The 17892-nt window shown below is 50.9% G+C and overlaps 8 protein-coding genes across 8 annotated transcripts; 6 read left to right on the top strand and 2 right to left on the bottom strand.

Annotated features, from left to right (window-relative positions):
• Positions 1 to 2: 2 nt before the first annotated feature.
• PEX2_024660 (KGG domain-containing protein) lies at positions 3 to 344 on the top strand (the record flags this gene model as incomplete). Its single annotated transcript, XM_016739741.1, has 2 exons — positions 3 to 128; positions 204 to 344. 2 exons carry the CDS (start codon positions 3 to 5, stop codon positions 342 to 344), a joined length of 267 nt encoding a protein of 88 aa, XP_016596503.1.
• A 963-nt stretch (positions 345 to 1307) lies between these two features.
• PEX2_024650 (uncharacterized protein) lies at positions 1308 to 4136 on the top strand (the record flags this gene model as incomplete). The annotated part of the gene is made up of 1 exon (XM_016739740.1): positions 1308 to 4136. One exon carries the CDS (start codon positions 1308 to 1310, stop codon positions 4134 to 4136), a length of 2829 nt encoding a protein of 942 aa, XP_016596502.1.
• Positions 4137 to 4838: 702 nt separating this feature from the next.
• On the bottom strand, positions 4839 to 6175 carry PEX2_024640 (bifunctional chorismate synthase/riboflavin reductase [NAD(P)H] ARO2; the record flags this gene model as incomplete). Its single annotated transcript, XM_016739739.1, has 3 exons — positions 4839 to 5665; positions 5727 to 6088; positions 6141 to 6175. The coding sequence occupies 3 exons, from the start codon at positions 6173 to 6175 to the stop codon at positions 4839 to 4841; spliced, it is 1224 nt and encodes a 407-aa protein (XP_016596501.1).
• Positions 6176 to 6413: 238 nt separating this feature from the next.
• Positions 6414 to 7751, top strand: PEX2_024630 (putative lipoate--protein ligase; the record flags this gene model as incomplete). Its single annotated transcript, XM_016739738.1, has 1 exon — positions 6414 to 7751. The coding sequence occupies one exon, from the start codon at positions 6414 to 6416 to the stop codon at positions 7749 to 7751; it is 1338 nt and encodes a 445-aa protein (XP_016596500.1).
• A 519-nt stretch (positions 7752 to 8270) lies between these two features.
• Positions 8271 to 10379, top strand: PEX2_024620 (glycoside hydrolase family 154 protein; the record flags this gene model as incomplete). The annotated part of the gene is made up of 3 exons (XM_016739737.1): positions 8271 to 8752; positions 8838 to 9136; positions 9223 to 10379. The coding sequence occupies 3 exons, from the start codon at positions 8271 to 8273 to the stop codon at positions 10377 to 10379; spliced, it is 1938 nt and encodes a 645-aa protein (XP_016596499.1).
• Positions 10380 to 11099: 720 nt separating this feature from the next.
• Positions 11100 to 13132, top strand: PEX2_024610 (sugar porter family MFS transporter; the record flags this gene model as incomplete). The annotated part of the gene is made up of 8 exons (XM_016739736.1): positions 11100 to 11195; positions 11260 to 11336; positions 11395 to 11619; positions 11685 to 12229; positions 12294 to 12301; positions 12374 to 12804; positions 12863 to 12936; positions 12996 to 13132. 8 exons carry the CDS (start codon positions 11100 to 11102, stop codon positions 13130 to 13132), a joined length of 1593 nt encoding a protein of 530 aa, XP_016596498.1.
• Positions 13133 to 13587: 455 nt separating this feature from the next.
• On the bottom strand, positions 13588 to 16361 carry PEX2_024600 (uncharacterized protein; the record flags this gene model as incomplete). Its single annotated transcript, XM_016739735.1, has 3 exons — positions 13588 to 15267; positions 15315 to 16172; positions 16236 to 16361. The coding sequence occupies 3 exons, from the start codon at positions 16359 to 16361 to the stop codon at positions 13588 to 13590; spliced, it is 2664 nt and encodes an 887-aa protein (XP_016596497.1).
• Positions 16362 to 16675: 314 nt separating this feature from the next.
• Positions 16676 to 17558, top strand: PEX2_024590 (glycosyltransferase family protein; the record flags this gene model as incomplete). Its single annotated transcript, XM_016739734.1, has 2 exons — positions 16676 to 16765; positions 16821 to 17558. The coding sequence occupies 2 exons, from the start codon at positions 16676 to 16678 to the stop codon at positions 17556 to 17558; spliced, it is 828 nt and encodes a 275-aa protein (XP_016596496.1).
• Positions 17559 to 17892: the final 334 nt, after the last annotated feature.

The following is a 17892-nucleotide window of genomic DNA, read 5'->3' as shown; positions in this document are numbered from 1 at the left end:
CAATGGTTGACAACCCCAACCCCGGTAATTTCCACAACCGACCTCACGAAGAGGTCGAGAATATTGCTCGAAAGGGTGGACAATCTAGCCATCACAGTGGATTCGCCTCTATGGATGCCAACAAACAGGTTAGTAAAAGCAGTCTGTATCCATTTCAATACAAGAAACTCACAAGTCTCTGAAGAGGGAAATTGCTTCAAAAGGCGGCCACGCTTCACGTGGAAAATTTGAGCCAGGAAGCCCGAGAGCCAAGGAGGCAGGTCGGAAAGGAGGTCGATCCGCCCATCAGCCCGAAGAATAAGGATGATGACTTGATCGCGTGGCAGGGGCTTCACTGCGGCTAGCAAGCTACTATCCCCAGCTATCCTTGATTGTACGGTGAAAAGAATCAAATGAACTTTTTACCTTAGGATTATGAGAAGACATCCATGTCTGTTCCCTGGAGTGATACATTCGTTTACAACCTCCGCTTCAACGGTGAAATTGGGGCTTCTCGCCTAACTTTTTACATCGCCCTAGTGTCTAGAACGTCCTAAGCGAAGGTGGTTTTTAGTCTTCTAGCTTCCTTTTTGCCCAACATTTTCCCTAATGATTTGATACAGTAGAATTATAGGCTAGGAATTACTGTTTAGTTTATTTAGAGGAGCAAATTGTTCATTTCAAAATGTAGTTGTCTAGATTGAATTTATGTTATGCTCTGAGACACATCTAATACCCGCTCTCTTCACGGCCCACATGGGGAATCTCGATAACGTCGAAAGGATGCAAGTCAAATTACCTCGGGTAATCAGATTAATTTAAATAAATCAAGTTTTCATACATGAATGGAGTTAAATCCTACTGCCTGATGTACATGGCTTGATATGTACTATGCGTTGCATAGGGAATACAGGTTTATATCATCAAAACACGCAATCACCCACCCGTTGCTGGGCAACGAGGTTGATTCCGCGTCGATCTAGCTCTCGGCAATCCATAAAGTTCCCTCTTTCTTTGTTTAGGGCGAGCAAATAAAGTCGGTTTAATAAAGGTGACTTCTTGGTACACTTGATGATTGGTCTGATAATATAGAGAGAGAGGCCTGTGATTGTAAACAAGTTTGCTAAACCTCTACAATGTTACCTCTTCAATATCTCTTTGCCTTTCCACTTTTTCATTACCGTTGACATTGTTGACATTGACATTGACGTTGACACCTGTCAAATTTAATATCTACATTGCACTGTCCGAAAATAGATCTTCGGCACGCCATGTTCGCCGATCCTGGAATGTATCCCTGCTTCTGATTGTCTCAGATCGCAAACAGCATGAAGCACCGAAAGGCAAAGGCATTCTTGCTTGCGCTTCTTGCGCTAGTTGACCCCTCTACTGCAATCCCATACACCCCATCCTCTGTCTTCCTTTCCCCACAACACAATGACTCCCTCGCGTACATTCTCCGACCTAGCTCCACTGGTGAAACTGAGTTCGTCTCTCTCAACCTGTCCAGCAGTATCGATGCCGAGAATCTATCATATCAAACCCTGCTGAAGAGAACACCCTTCTCCACTTCTGATCAGAACTCGAGCTTTGTCGCCGCCATCAATGACCAAGGGCTCATCACGGTTTACTCGGGGAACTGCCACAGCGCATCCGATAACCCGGTACTATGGCGATTCCACCCAAACAACAAAAGCTCAGTCGGCAATGGGACCTGGGATAGACTGCCAGTCATCACCAGCGATTCAAAAACCGCAGTAAACTACTTGGCGGCGGGGTTTACGTATTCGGCATCCCACAACGAAGATGAGAGCTCCATGTACGCTTTTGGTGGGATGTGTCCATTCGCGAACAGCACGGACGAAACATGGATCTCGGCAGCCAATTACTCCCAGTCGACAGTCGTGTTAGGACCGAGTCCCTACTACAACACCAAATTCACCGCTGCCACTACAGGCAAGCGCGCACCGCCCGTCGCGGAGGCTGGAATGGCTGTCGTGCCGCTCCAGCCTACCTATGCTGCCGGGTCTACGGGGAAACAGCAGGACTTTTTGTTTATCGGTGGTCATACCAGGGAGGCGTTCCTTAACATGTCGCAACTTGCCATTTTCTCGCTGCCACAGCAAAGCTGGAGCTTTGTTTCTGCAACCTCGAATTCCACACCAAAGACTGAGCTGACTGTTCGCGATACGGTTTCTATTGAACCTCGCTCCGGTCACACTGCGGTTCTCTCGGAAGATGGCAGTAAAGTGTTTGTATTCGGAGGTTGGGTGGGTGATATGACTGTCCCTGCTGAGCCGCAATTTGCAGTTCTGGATCTTGCAGAAGGGTTTGGCGGAGCCACCGAATGGATCTGGACAGCGCCCTCTTTTGAAGGATTGGGGATCGCCAAGGGTGCTGGCATCTTTGGACATGGAGCTGCAATGCTCCCTGGGGGTGTGATGATGATTTCTGGGGGCTATAATATCCCGAAATCATCCTCGAAACGGGCCTCAGCAACTGCACAGTCCAACTCGCAGGTCTATCTCTACAATGTGACTTCGAGCAGTTGGGTCACTTCTTACCGTAATCCTGCAACCAGTTCGTCGAATGCTTCCTCCAGTTCCCACAAGCTTTCATCATCCCAAAAGGCCGGCTTAGGGGTTGGACTGGGCATTGGATGCCCTGCTGCTATGGCCATCGTTTGGTGTGGGTGGAACTACTATCGAAAGCGCCGCGTAAAGGGAAAGCGAGACTCACAGCTACGGGAACTTGCCTTGGGGGCTGAACGAGCTCACTTCTGGGGTCGAGATTGTCCAACCCAAGCAAGCAGTATTCGGAGCTCTGCAATCAGCGAAAAAAGGGATGTCCCCGTGTATCCTTGGTCGGCAAATCGCAGCCAGACGACAAGACCCAATTGGAAAAACCAGGGCGAAGGCACGGCGGAGAGGACTGGGCTGCTGATGGACCCCACTAGTCCAGTCAAGACTACCCGACCCCCTGTGATACCTCCGGTGAACAATAGGCCATTCTCATACCGAAACAGTGAATACCGGCGCAGTGATGCTACTGGTGATATCCACCCTATTGATGAACGCGAGGAAGATGAAGCAATGTTCCGAGAACATCTCATGGCAACCATCCCAGCTGAAACAGGACCCACGGTAAAGACGGCAGAGTCCGAAGACCCCTTCTCAGATACCCCTTACGCAACTCCCCGGAGCACCATCTTCGGCGTTGGCCTAGGTCCTTTCTACAGTCGGCGAAAGGATATTGGATCCATGGATGCCGAGTCCCCGACAAAAAGTGAACACACAGGTACCAACCTGTCAGACCACTCAGCGTTCTCCTTTGCGTCCTCTCAGCCTGTGGGCAAGGTCAACCAAGCACGAGGCGTCCTTGTCGATCGACCTCTGAGCTGGGGCAGTGGGCGCCAGTCGCTAGAATACATCGCCGCAGCCTCAACACACAGTGACCCAGAGGGCGTAGCCCCCTCAGAGAAATCAGTCTCAGCGGATTCCTACTCTACAGCCCAGACAAACATGTCCCACCGCCAGTCAGAGAATGATTCCCTCCTCTTTGACGCCCTTGACACCACCACACCGTCTTCCCCTTCAAAGCTGCCCCGAGAATCCAAACCCAAAGCCTCCGACTGGGTAATAAACACCATGCGCCGCGCCCTAACAATGACCCGCCGCAGCCCCGACAGCCAGCTATACTCCGATGCCAGTAGCGATAGCACCGTGAACCGCGCCTCCGGCATTGACCGTCGCAGTACACTCATCGGATCCGGCCAGCAATCCACAGCCTCGGGTCCCAGTACGCCACGTCGAGCAGTCAGCGCTTCCGCGGAGTTATTCCGCCGCAAGCAGGGTGCCAAAGACTGGAACGTGCGCAAGCGAGTCTCAGACGATGTGTTTAACACTGCCCGGTCTACGCGCGATGATCTTTTCGTCGGCGCACCGGGATACCTGGGCAACGAAGCTGGCTTCGGCGATGATGAGGAAGATGTCCATGATTGGGACTTGGAGGGTGCTGCCGAGGGCCGACGAGTCCAGACGACTTTTACTGTTCCTCGAGAGAAACTCCGTGTCGTCAATGCTACCGCTGGTGATATTGATAGTTTGTCTGAGCGCTCTGTTAGTTGGGGCACTGGGAACCGGAGGGTTAGTACCTAGATCTGAGATCTGGGATTTTGTTTTCTTCTCCTGAGTGTCTTTTTTTCCTTCTTTTTTTCCGGTTTTACCTTCTAACTTGTACTTTTGCATGTCCTTTTTCGTCTTTTTTCTTTTTTCTTTTTTTCGTTGTGTGAGCCTGATTTGGTGTCTGTATCTATGAGAGACACCTGGAGATGTGTTGTGTTGCATTGCATTGCGTCGTTTGTACACAACTTCGGCGTGCGAGTTTTCGTTTGCCGTTCTCTCGCCTGGAGTCTTTGTTTTTTGTTGTCACACTGTTTTTGAGTGGGTGGCTGCTGTTTTCTGTCGTTTTGATATCCACAGCAATGTTTTGATGCCGTTCCGAGATGAGATGAGATGATTGTCCTGATGAATCGATGTTCTTCCTTTTCTTTTATGATGCTTCGCTGCATAGTGATCGCTTGTTGGATTAGATAGCGAGACCGAAATTGATCGCTTGTTTTAAGATTCATTAGGCCTTTAGAAGTAACTACAGTTCTTGGGCAATTTCGTATACTAGGCAATGTCACAAAAGACGAGGATGTAGGCTCTTCCGAAATTGGTAAATGCGTGAACATGGCATCTATATAACGCTTTTGTAGCTCCACGATACATCAAGGACAAATATAGACACAGACATGACCCTTTTTAATGACGCTTGCGTATAAAATTTTTTAAAATAACTTGTCAGGTTTCCGCCATCTAAGACGAAGGAGCAGCCTTGGGTGCGGTAGCAGGGTTCGTAAGAATAGTCTGAGGCTTCCGGGGAAGCAAGTTCTTGGCGCCCTCGCGGGCATACTGAGCCATGAGGGCATCCATGACAACCAGCGATGACATAGCCTCAACGATAGGGACAGCACGGGGGGTAACACAAGGATCATGACGACCCTTGGCCTCCAAGACACCCTCCTCGCCGTTGTAAGTAGTAGTAGTCTGCGCCTGGCCGATAGTAGCAGCGGGCTTGAACGCGACGCGGAAGTAGATGGAAGCGCCGTTGGAGATACCACCCTGGATACCGCCAGAGTTATTAGTCTTGGTAGTAAGACGGGGGGTGTCTGCAGTCTGGTCGACGATGAAGGGGTCGTTGTGGATTGAGCCGGGGACCTCGCAGCCGCCGAAACCGGAGCCGATCTCGAAGCCCTTGGTGGCGGGGATGCTGAGCATCGCGTGGCCGAGCTTGGCTTCAAGCTTATCGAAGCAGGGCTCGCCCAGTCCAACTGGCACGTTGCGGATCACGCATGTTACGGTTCCACCGATGCTGTCGTGGTTGTCGCGGAACTTCTCAATGACCTTGGTCATGCGCTCGGCGGCGGCGGTTTCCGGGCATCGGATGGGTGCGAAGGAGTCGACGGTTTTGCGGTCGATCGTCTCGATCAGCTTAAGGAACTCTGGGTTTGTGGAGGGGGAGGGGTGTTCGGGGGTAGGGGGGAAGAGGTGCTCGTTGCCGACGGAGGAGACGAAGGCGACAATTTCGATGTTATGCGCCAGGCTGAGGAACTTCTCGGCGATGGCGCCGGCGGCGACACGGCCTGTGGGAGATTGGTTAGCGAGAGTAGTCGTTTCCGGTGCGGATGGGTACACATAACATACCAATGGTCTCACGAGCGCTGCTGCGACCACCGCCGCTGCTGGCCTTGACACCGTACTTCTCGAGGTAGGTGAAGTCGGCATGGCTAGGGCGGGGGTACAGGTCCATTGTGCTGCCGCCGTAGTCCTTGGGACGCTGGTCCTCATTGCGGACGACCATAGCAATTGGTGTGCCCAGAGTGACGCCGAACTCTGTGCCTGACTGGATCTCGACTCGGTCCTTCTCGTCCCGCGGGGTAGTGAGGGCGCTTTGGCCGGGACGGCGCCGGGTCATTTGGGGCTGAATGTCGGCCTCGGTGAGCTCTAGGCCCGGAGGGCATCCATCGACGATGCAGCCGACAGAGCGACAGTGGGATTCGCCATAGCTGAATCGTGGGGGTTAGCAGCGATGTGTGTGGTGGGGGTCGGGCAACTTACGTGGTGACACGGAAATATTGACCCCACGTCGACATAATGGGCGTTGAAATATGGTCACAAGGTAATGCAGGAAAGTTATAAGTTCAAAGACCCCGAGATCAAGAAATAACAGTAAAATAGGAAGGGAGAACAAGATTGATGGCTGACCGCAAGTAAGAAAAAAGTAAATTGGAATTCGACTCATCGCTGGGATTCCTATCTGGGACTAGCGCAACCGACTATCGGCCCATAACTTTTGTGATGCGATCAATAACTCCGTCCACCCTTGCTCCAATGCTCGCCCTTCGAGGATGTTCCTCGTCTTCGGCACTTTGGAATAACCCATTGAAGCATTGCTGGATCCGCCATAACTCATCATATCCCGCTCACCGATTCGCCGAGCTCGCCAGCCGTCCCTCCTCTTTACACCAAATCTACCAATCGTTATCAACAGATCCCTACGTGAACCTTTCGATCGAGCACTTCCTACTAGAAAATGCCCCGGCAGATTCCAGCATTTTGTTTCTTTATGCCAATCGACCATGTGTAGTCATTGGTCGCAACCAGAACCCATGGCTTGAGACAGATCTCCGCGCACTTCATAATGACCGCAGGAACGGCACGACGGGAGAAGATGAAGCTGCAGTATTCGTGCGCCGACGATCAGGTGGCGGGGCTGTCTTCCACGATGAAGGCAACCTAAATTACAGCGTTATATGCCCACGTACCTCGTTTACGCGCGACAAGCATGCCGAGATGGTTGTGCGCGCACTTCATGAGGTCGGGGCCACTAACACTAGTGTCAATGAGCGGCATGATATTGTCATGGCCCGAGCAGAGGGAATGCAAAATGATCCCAACGAGCCTCTGACACGCAAGGTCTCTGGCTCTGCGTTTAAGCTCACTCGGCACCGAGCTCTTCACCACGGTACTTGCTTGCTCGATTCCCCGAATATCCATGATCTTGGCCGGTACCTGCGGTCATCCGCCCGCCCCTATATCCAAGCCAAGGGCGTTGAGAGTGTTCGTTCTCCGGTTGGTAACATCTCGGCTGCGTTGGCCGACTCGTTCTTCTCCATGCAGGGCGTGGTTCAGAGTGTGATTGAGCAGTTTGCTCGGCTCTACGAGGTACACCCCGATGCTGTTCTCAGGGCCCAGCGTGCTCATGCCAATGAGCCTGAAGTCTTTGCTGGAGATTCTTGGGTGGCTGGTACAGTGGGAGAAGTGCAGGGTGAGCAGGTGCCCGCCATTGGGAAAGGAATTGCCGAGTTGCGCTCGTTGGAGTGGAAATACACACAAACACCGCGGTTCACTTTCTCAACGTACCCCATCGAGGAAGACCCTCGTGAACGGCCACCATTGCCCTCCTCACTTCCCTCAAGTACTCGTGCATTCCTCCGCCTGCAGCATGGCGCTATCGTCGAAAGCCACATCTCTGTCTCATCTGACGAGCCCACCGCATCCGACCAAGCCAGTCGCGTCCATTTAGCACTGAATGGACAGAAGCTGCACGAAATTACCTTGACACGGTGGACCGAGATCCTTAAACAGGGTCTTGGTGAGACCGGAGGAGTCGATGATGCTGTTGTGAAAGAGCTGGCCCGATTCTTGGGTGGCCTTCTTGGGGGTTAACCAACTGCATTGATGCCATGTGATTCTTGGCGTGTATAAATATTGAATGCTCTTGGACCCTATGTACAATATAATACCATGATATCCTAAATGAAAAAAGCCACATTATTGGTTGCATTGCCTATGTCCTTCATTGGTGGACGATAATTTCCCCACTTATCAGATTCTCACAGCCTATTTCGGACAGACTAGCCTCCTGTCACTGATGATCTCCCCACGTTACGTCGACCGGCTAAATCCAAACCCCACGCCAGCCCCAGGATTCCCCCAGAACCACGCACAGATCCAACTGGCTGAATCGGCATTCTCACCGAATTCCGACTCGTACCAAAATGGCCTTGGGTATTACTATACGTCGGCATAGTCACGCGAAACCCGATATCAAGTGCCTATTTAGCAACTCATAATCGGCGATTAACCCGATGTCAATATTTATACAACCTGCAACTACCCTATAAACAATCAAAAGCTACTACAATAGCGCAAACCCTTCATAGCCTCCAGCCCTACAGACTTACGATGTCTATCCACGCTAATGGCCGAACCCCCTCGCAGGCCTTCAGCAAATCCCCCTTCCGCACCAGATCCGATCTACAAGAAGCATGCCGTGCTATTCTCGACCCTCTAGTACCCCTCTTTACTCCAGGCGGCACACGCGTCAAAGTAGGCACGTCGACGACGCGATTTGACGAAGGCGGCGCCCAGATCGAGGGATACGCTCGCCCGCTATGGGGCCTAGCCTCACTGCTGGGCGGCGGATATGAATACCCCGAGGCTGAGCGCTGGCGGCGGGGAATCATCAACGGGACTGATCCCGAACACCCGGAGTTCTGGGGCCATATCGAGGATATGGACCAGCGCATGGTGGAGATGTGTCCGATTGGGTTTGCGCTTGCTGTTGCGCCTCATGTCTTTTGGGATCCATTGACGGAGAAACAGAGGGGGAATGTTGGTACTTGGTTGGCGAGTATTAATGCGCGCGAGATGCCAAATACGAACTGGTATGTTATGGCTTGGTCTGCCCAGGATGGTATTTTGTTAGTGTGTATTGAAGGGGTCAGCTAATTGTGGTTTGGATGGTTGTAGGCTGTGGTTCCGTGTCTTTGCAAACTTGGGCCTGAGAAAGAATGGCGCTGAATACTCTTTGTCTCGTATCGAGGCTGATATGGACCATTTAGATACCTTCCATGTTGGCGGAGGTTGGAGTAATGATGGGCCTAAAAGTCATCATCAGATGGATTACTACTCAGGCTCATTCGCCATTCAGTTCTTGCAGCTTCTTTATTCGAAGCTGGCGGGTGACTTTGACCCTGAGCGTGCTGAGCGCTATCGTCAGCGTGCACGCGAATTCGCGAAAGACTTTGTGCACTACTTTGATCCCAGCGGTAGGTCTCGGGCGGGTCTTTCTGATATGATACCCTTTCTTCTTCTAGGAGATGACTTGGTTCTGACTAGTACTACTATCAAATAGGCAGTGCCATCCCATTTGGACGCTCTATGACCTACCGATTTGCGATGGTCGGATTCTGGGGTGCATTGGGCTTCGCAGGTGTCGAGCTACCGGAACCACTGACATGGGGCGTGGTGAGGGGAATTGTCCTTCGCCATTTCCGGTGGTGGTCTACGCAGCATGACATGTTTAATAACGATGGCACCTTGAGTCTTGGCTACTCGTACGCCAACATGTACCTGACAGAGAATTACAATTCCCCCGGGTCACCGTACTGGTGCTGTCTCTCGTTCACCCCACTGGCACTACCGGAGACACATTCATTTTGGTCCGCGGAAGAGGAGTCTTACCCAAGTTCCTCTTTGCCCGAAGTGGTAGCCCTCAAATACCCCAAACATATTGCAGTCCGTCGTGGTGGGCACTCGTTCCTGCTGTCATCTGGCCAAGCATGCCACTACCCCCTCAAAGCGACACAAGCCAAGTATGGTAAGTTTGCATACAGTTCTGCCTTTGGGTACTCGGTTCCGACTGGTGGCTACCAGCTGGAGCAGCACGCCCCAGATAGCATGCTTGCGTTGTCAGACGACGGCGGCGATATTTGGCAGACTAGACGGCTGGCGCTGGATGCGCGTTTCGAGGAACCCGAGCCCAATGGCCAGCCGATTCTTGTGTCTGGTTGGAAACCATGGCCAGATGTTAATGTAGAGACCATTCTCATTCCGCCGACGGAGGAGACTGAGAACTGGCATTTGCGTGCTCACCATGTGCGCACCGGTCGCGCTTTGCAGACGTCCGAAGGTGCCTTTGCTATCTACGGATGTCGCAGCTATAATGGCCGTACCTTGGGGCCTATGACTGGGGATGATTCTGAGGGGACGATGCATGATAGCCGAAGTGGACTTGTCGTTTCATCGGCTGGGGCTGTTGGCATCGCCGAGCTTCATTCGGCTATTGAACGAGCTGGTCGTATCGTCTTGGCTGATCCGAACTCTAATATAATTCATGGACGCACGCTTTTGCCGTCGCTTTCGGTGGACTTGGCCGCTGGCCAGAATTGCTGGTTCGTCTCGGCTGTTTATGCTGTGCCAGACCATCAACGAGATTGGAAGGCAGCTTGGGAGAAAAAGCCAGTTATTCCAGAGTGGCTACAGAAGAGGATGGAGTGTACAGATCATTGATTTCTGACGGACATTACAATTCGATGTGGAATACAACTGAATGAATCATGAGAATATGATTGTATGGAAGGTTTTGCTGTATTGGGATTAGCCCTAAGTTTTAAGTTTCCCCGCAGTCCGGGGTAAGATCAACAGCCGATACCTCACTTTCACCCTTTCCAATGTTCTCCTCTTTCTTTATCTCTCTCTTTGCCGGCTAAAACTCCATATTTTCCCGTTATTTTTGCCACGCTCAAATCCTCGGAAAATCAGCACACACAAAGTACTACATACTAGCCTAGAACTTACCCCCACACGTCTCCCGCCTATCTGAGAGCTGCACGTGAATCAGCCGTAAGCATCTTGGACACTTGGATCCTTGGATCAACTCTCTAACATCCTAGGCATGTGAGCAGTAGTAGCTTCCTGCAGCCCGTGTCAGTCTTGCTTCGGATTCGTGGATGTTTTCATCCATCTCCCCTCGCCTTGTTTCGCGTCCCTGCTTTTGTCCCATAGGCCGCTCGGTGGCCAGCCAAGACAACTGGGCTTAGTATTGCACCTCCCATAGGCTTGAGCTCGTAGTCTCTTTCCATCTTTTATATGTAGATCAATTGCCGTCGGCATCTCGAGTTTAGTTTCGTCGTGAGCTACTCTTAGAGAATTACTTTTAAATTGGCCACTCCCCTCCTCGACTGGACTCACTACGATCATCTCGATTAACCCCTTTTTCTACTATCCAAGATGTCGTGGCTTCTAAAGAAGATCGTTCACAATGAGGCGATGAAAGAGGATCCTAAGGAGATCTATGGGTGGAGGGTCTTTATGCTTGCCTGCTCGGTTAGTCTCTCCTTAGCGATGGCAATCACAACAATGCTAGAGTTGCAGACCTAATAGTTCCCAGGCATGTTTCGGTGGAATGCTTTTTGGCATGGACTCCGGTATTATTGGCGGAGTTCTAACTATGCCAGGATTCAAGAAGTGAGTTTCCTCTCTGCTCCCTGACATCCAACTATTCTGACCAGTGTCATTGATGTAGGACATATGGACTGGAAAACATCTCCAAAGTTGCAGCAGCAAATCTATCGGCCAATATCGTCTCCACACTCCAAGCAGGATGCTTCTTTGGGGCTCTGGTTGCTTCCCCGATAGCGGAGAAATGGGGTAGACGACTTTCCCTAATTGGCGCAGCGGTGGTAGCTGTACTCGGAATTGTCTTGCAAACTGCAGCTAGCGGCCACATCGAAGCCATGTACATCGGACGGTAAGACATATATTCCCGCCTCCAGTCCTCCACCCATCATCACAAGCTAACATCTATACCTCTAGACTAATCACTGGCTTCGGAGTCGGCGCCGCATCCATGATCAACCCACTCTACGTTGCCGAGAACGCGCCGCGCGCCATCCGCGGCGGTCTAACAGGTTTATATCAGCTCTTCATTACAATGGGCATCATGCTCGCATTCTGGATCAACTACGGCTCGCTGCTCAACATTGAGGGCCCTGCAATGTACCTCGTTCCACTGGCAATGCAAGGTCTCCCCGCAGTGCTTCTGTTCTTTGGTATGTTGATGTGCAACGAGTCCCCCCGCTGGTTGGCCAAACAAGACCGGTGGGAAGAAGCCCGTGCGACTCTCTCCACAGTACGCAATCTGCCCTCTGACCACCCATACGTGGAAGAGGAATTCGCGGCCATTGCGACTCAGCTGGAACAGGAGCGCGCACTTGTTGCTGGCTCCGGCTTCTGGGACTTGATGAAAGAGATGTGGCTCATTCCAGGTAATCGCAAGCGCGCGATCATCTCTATCGTCTTGATGATTTGCCAGCAGATGACTGGAACTAATGCGATTAACTACTATGCGCCTCAAATCTGTATGTTGCTTCCACCCTCAGTGTATATATACTGTTGAGAGATCCTCTAGCTAACAAGTCTCAGTCCAAAACGTGAGCGCACACTTCTATTTCCATCCCCTAAAGCGAAAACACAATCAGATGCTAACCACACCCCATCTCTAGCTTGGCGTAACCGGCAATTCAACCAACCTCTTCGCAACTGGCGTCTACGGCATCGTTAAGATGGTCAGCTGTGGCGTGTTCTTAATCTTCGTAGCGGACTCGCTAGGCCGACGCCGCTCCCTCCTATGGACCTCGATCGCGCAGGGCTTGGCAATGATGTACATCGGATTGTACGTGCGTATTGCGCCGCCAGTTGAGGGTGCACCCGTCATCCCAGCCGGGTATGTTGCATTGGTGTGCATTTTCCTGTTCGCGGCATTCTTCCAATTCGGATGGGGACCCGTCTGCTGGATTTACGTCTCCGAGATCCCCACTGCCAGGCTGCGCTCACTGAATGTTTCTTTTGGAGCTGCTACACAGTGGCTGTTTAACTTTGTTGTTGCCAGGGCTGTGCCGAACATGTTGGCTACTGTTGGTGATAATGGTTATGGGTGAGTTTGCCTGATGAGGTGCTTTGGATTGTGGGCTTGCTGACTTTGGGCTGTGCAGAACATATCTTATCTTCTCGTGCTTCTGTTTCTCGATGTGTGTCTTTGTGTGGTTCTTTATCCCGGAAACCAAGGGTGAGTCGAGTCCTATGATGGTATGATGGCGTCTTTTGCTGACTATGATGTGCCTATAGGTTTATCCCTCGAGAAGATGGATGAGCTCTTTGGAGTTTCGCAGCTGCTTGAGCATAAGAATGCTGACGAGGAGCGAGCCTCTATTGGCGATGGAGTGGATAAGTCATCCCAGGTGCATGTTGAGAAGGTGAATTAGTAGTTTACTAGTTTAGGTCTAGGTGGAATGTCAATGAATAAATGTTGAAAGCGATCAAATTCAAGAAATCAGCATTTTAGTTTCAAAGAGTATTCACATCTGTCATCATAATTTCATGGACATCATTAAAGTACCTGGGTAGACCAACCCTCTCGAAGGATATGTACAGCGGTCCCAACACCTCGGAGGACCGCTAACCCCGTCAATATAGAGCTAAAAGAAATATTCGCCTACGCTATGAACCCATGACATTCGCTTGAATCAGAACCGGGAGACACGAAAAGTGAAAAGGAAAAGAAAGAAACCGACTAGCTCAATCCATCAACGCCATGGTGAAGGCCCATCCAGTCTGTAAGTAATGATAGGGGCATAGAATGGCCAGCGGTGTACCGAGCAAACAAACCGACAAGGTTTAAAAAGAGCGGAAAGATAAATGCGAGATAGAACACACACAATCATCGGACGTAGTTGGTCGGGCGCCGACCAAGTAGCCCATGCTGGGTCTGACTTCGAGTCATGCGGCGGGGGGTAGGATCATCATCCAAGCTCAAGCCGCCCATCCCTGACCCGAGACCATTCCGCCGGGGCGAATAAAAGGCGTTGGAACCTAGACCGGGGTTATTCCCATAGCGAATGTTGCGGTTGGTGAAATTGGTGGCGGCGGTTGTAGTTGTGGCCACGGTCTCGGTGTCCGAGTCTCGCTCATAATCAGACAAGGGCTCGATTTGCTTTAGAGATTCCATGGTGAAACTGTGTGGGTTTCTGTCTTGGTTGAAGGTGTTCTCGTTGGCGGCGGGGAATGAGTGGACAGTTCGAGACGAAGTAAGCCCATACTGTGGCACGGAAGGTAATGCGGAAGAGAAACTGGAGGCCGCTTCGGTATCACCAAATGAAAGTGGGGGAGCGGAGGGTTGTGACCCAAATGATCGGTGCACAGGCGGACTGCTAACTCGAGGCTCAGGTGTGGACTTAGATGAAGATTGGCTTGCGGGCCAGTCAAGAGCACCCGATTGACTCAGATGCGGTGATTGTGGCTGAGGCTGTGGTGATACAGATCCTAAGCTCTGCTGACTTTCCAACCTGGCCTTATTATAAAAAGATAATACATTCATGGTTTCCTGCGCGGCCATGAAAACCAGGAGCAGTTTGCCGTAGCGATCGAAATAGTCCCGGTTAAGCGAAACTGTGGGCAAATGCGCCCCCATGTGAACAGCGACGCCAAGTTCGGTGATAGAAATCAGAATCTCCATGCCATTCCACTGCACAAGAGGCCTTTTTACCATGGTTATCAAAGCGAACCCCGCAACAAGGCTTGCCGCACCTAGGGCAGCAATCTCCACGTAATTTCCTGGAATCAAGACTTGATGATTCTGACTGATAGTCCATGCGCTGATGAAGCTGACTAGCAGACCTAGTCGGAGACATCCATAAAAGAGATAACTTTGCGTCTCATCGAAACGCAAGCCCTTGTTCTGCGGTTGCTGAGACCAGCCAGGTCCTTGGGCAGCATCGGACTGGAAATTAAAAGCACGGTCAAACAATGTTTCCAGCCCAGTGGATGTATCGTGATCATGAGGAGGAAAGAATTTTGGTTCCTTGAACACTGGTTCAGCATCAGCACGCCTTTGCTGCCATTGGCCTTGCGGTTGAATTGGACTGCGGTGGAACGGATTAGGCTGAATCACTTGCTCTATGGGCTTTGTTGAAGTCTGTGTGCGAAGCTTCCACGCAGGAGGCATCGGAGCTGCTGGGATCTGCCCCTGAAATGGATGGGGACCGTCGAGGACAGACGGCTGATCTCGCCGTGTCACAGTCGGTCTGAGGTTATGGGTAATAGAAGGGGACCAGTCCATCCCATCATTCTCCGTAAGATTGGAAGCAACCGTAAGCGACTGTTCAACGGGTGACGGAGATTGAGGCTGGGCCAATTTGTTGATCGGAAAGCGCTGCTGTAATCCACTCATGTTCGCCTTCGGTGTTCCGCCAGATCTTGTGATTCGAGTCGACACAGGTGACTCAACCGGTGCAGAAGAAGGCACCTTGGGGCTTTCGAATTGAGTTTCCCAGCTGTTATCAGACCAATTGACGAGTGGACGGCTACAGTAGCTGACAATATATCGAGAGAATAAAACCGACTGTCTTGATTAGCGCATGGAAAGTTCAAGGGTTAAGACATACTTACCAAAATAGTGAAAACCATCATCAAAGCATGGAAGGCCGGAATCAATTTAGGTTCTAACCCACTGGTAGACGGATCCTTTATCACTGCCCAGAAAACACATCGTACGACCATGACGATGAGTTGAGCTTGATAGTACTCTGCAAGGCCACGGAATTTACCGGGCATTCCGTCTATCTTCATGCGCAGCTTTGGATTCCACCAGAGTGAAAGTGCACCTGCGATCAACGCCAGACCAGCAGTAGGTGCTAGATCAGGCGAACATTCGCTGGGAATGCGCTGTAAACGGATAGACTGGTTGACGCACGAGATGACAGAGTTGGGTGCCATTGGAGGTCGTCCAGTATCGGGTAAATCATCGAAATTTGGCGAGGTCTGGGAGAGGGTGGATACACTGATCAAGTTCCAGGCTAGCTGACCAGCAATACTAGCCCAATATGCAAGTGCGCCCACAAGAAGAAGCAAGCTTCTCCAGCTCCGGTTCCTCGCCTGTCGTGATTCTCGGTTTGCTCGGCTTTGATCCATCATGCGCCTGAGGTGATCCGATTTCGCTTCGTAGCCAGCTCTTCTGATGCGAGATTTGACAATGGGTTCGCAAGACTCGCAAACCTGGGGGTATCGGTCCTCCAAACTTTTGCGGAACTGCTCATACCCGCGTTCGTATTCGCTATCGGTGGGATCGTCTGAGGGGGGAAAGTACGAAGCTAGTGAGCTCGTAAATAGATGCTGATTCCGAGCACATTTGGCGCAAAATGACTGGGATCCGCCGAAATCGGTTGATTCGAAGGGCGATTCTGATGCGCCTGGCGCGTAGACTTCAGCGTTGGTGACCACAGCTGGTGGGTCTGTTATCTCTCCTTTCTGTTTAGAGAAGAATCATCAGTATAGTGCAAGTAGATTCAAGGAACAGATCAATGAACCTACCTCGTCAAAGAAGTTATCAGCCTCACAATGTTCACAACGGAAATTGCGAACAGGCCCGCGATGAGAGCGAGCGGAGCGCTGCCCACAATAAAAGCAGGTCAAACGCTTAGAAAATAGAGAAGCCATGACATAGTAACATGGAAGAAAACACAAGTGAAAGGGTTGGTGTAAACAAGGGAGAGGGTTCCGGATGCCAAAGAGAGGAAAATAAAACAAGTCGGAGCTTGCACGTGCGGGGGACGTGTATGGAGTACCGCGACTCCAATTTTATTCACGAAGATCTGCACTTGAGAACTTGCACTTGGCTGCCTTATTGCTATTGTTGTTGGCATTCAATCTTTCTCTTTCTGTTATTATTCACTCTATTGTTATGATCATGATACACTAAAATCCTCGGGCCGTCTCACCAAACTCTTGAGACCATACAATAGTGGTTCAAGATGCCCTTCTCTCTTGCTTCTTTATCCTTCTGGGACCTGCTCCTGTGGTGTTTTACTCTGGCAATTACACTTGGGGCCAGCATTCTCCTCGTGAGTACCCTTTCCCCATACCATTGAATCAATCTAACTTGGTCATCTCTCCTAGGTTGTCTTCATCTCCCTCACGATCTCCCAGAATATCAATCCCTCCAAATGCCGCCCAAGGGGATCTCTTACCCATGTGTTGGTAGTCCTTGGAAGTGGTGGTCACACAGCTGAGATGCTTTACATGCTCGAGCGCATGAAATTCAACCCCCAAATCTACACGTATCGGACATACCTCGTGAGCTCCGGAGATAACTTCAGCGCAGACAAAGCCAAGGATTTTGAGACTCAACATGTACAAAATTCTCAGGGCACACATAACAGCAACTACACCATTGTCACGGTGCCACGTGCCCGCCGTGTCCACCAATCCTATCTCACTGCGCCATTCTCTACGCTTCAATGCTTCTGGGCTTGTCTCAATGTCCTTCGTGGGCTTCACCCAGACCAAAAACTCCCAAAGGAATACAGCTCGCTTTACCCTGATTTGATTCTCACAAACGGTCCCGCTACAGCAGTCTGCGTTGTAGCAGGCGCAAAACTCATCCGTTTCTTTCTATTTTTGACCAAATGCGCTGCCTTGTGTCTGGGTTTGCGAACACTCTCCGTGTTTACGTCAACACCGAAGCTGCGCACTATTTACATTGAATCATGGGCCCGTGTGAGCTCCCTTAGTACCTCTGGCGTCTTGCTGTTGCCTCTGGCCGACCGTTTTCTTGTTCAATGGCCTGCCCAGGCCGGACGACGGGCCTGGTGGGGGATGAAGAAAACTCAATATGCAGGATGGCTTGTGATCTAAATGCCGTACATTTACACGGGCTTGGTCTGCTTTAACGGTATTTCTGATCTGATAGTTGCAGATATTACAAGAAATGATGTTCTCACCAAGTACGTATCTAGGTAAGAATGAATCGATTGACAAGCAACGTGAGATCTAGTTCCGCACTAGTTCCCTCTCCACACACGCACTCAATGTAGGGATTTAGAACTCTGCAGTGTAAGAAATCTATAATTCATGGTCATAAGTTAAGGGGTCTTGGACTGTTGAATACAGATCTATGAATCCCAATATAGACTACTTTTCAGGTCCTGTACATGTGCGCAAGCTTTCCCCCAAAGCTATGTCAACTGCC

Source organism: Penicillium expansum (assembly GCF_000769745.1).
Source record: "Penicillium expansum strain MD-8 chromosome Unknown contig66, whole genome shotgun sequence".
NCBI classification, from domain to species: Eukaryota; Fungi; Ascomycota; class Eurotiomycetes; order Eurotiales; family Aspergillaceae; genus Penicillium; species Penicillium expansum.
Note: the sequence above shows the minus strand (reverse complement) of the source record. Positions and strands in the feature narration are given on the sequence as shown.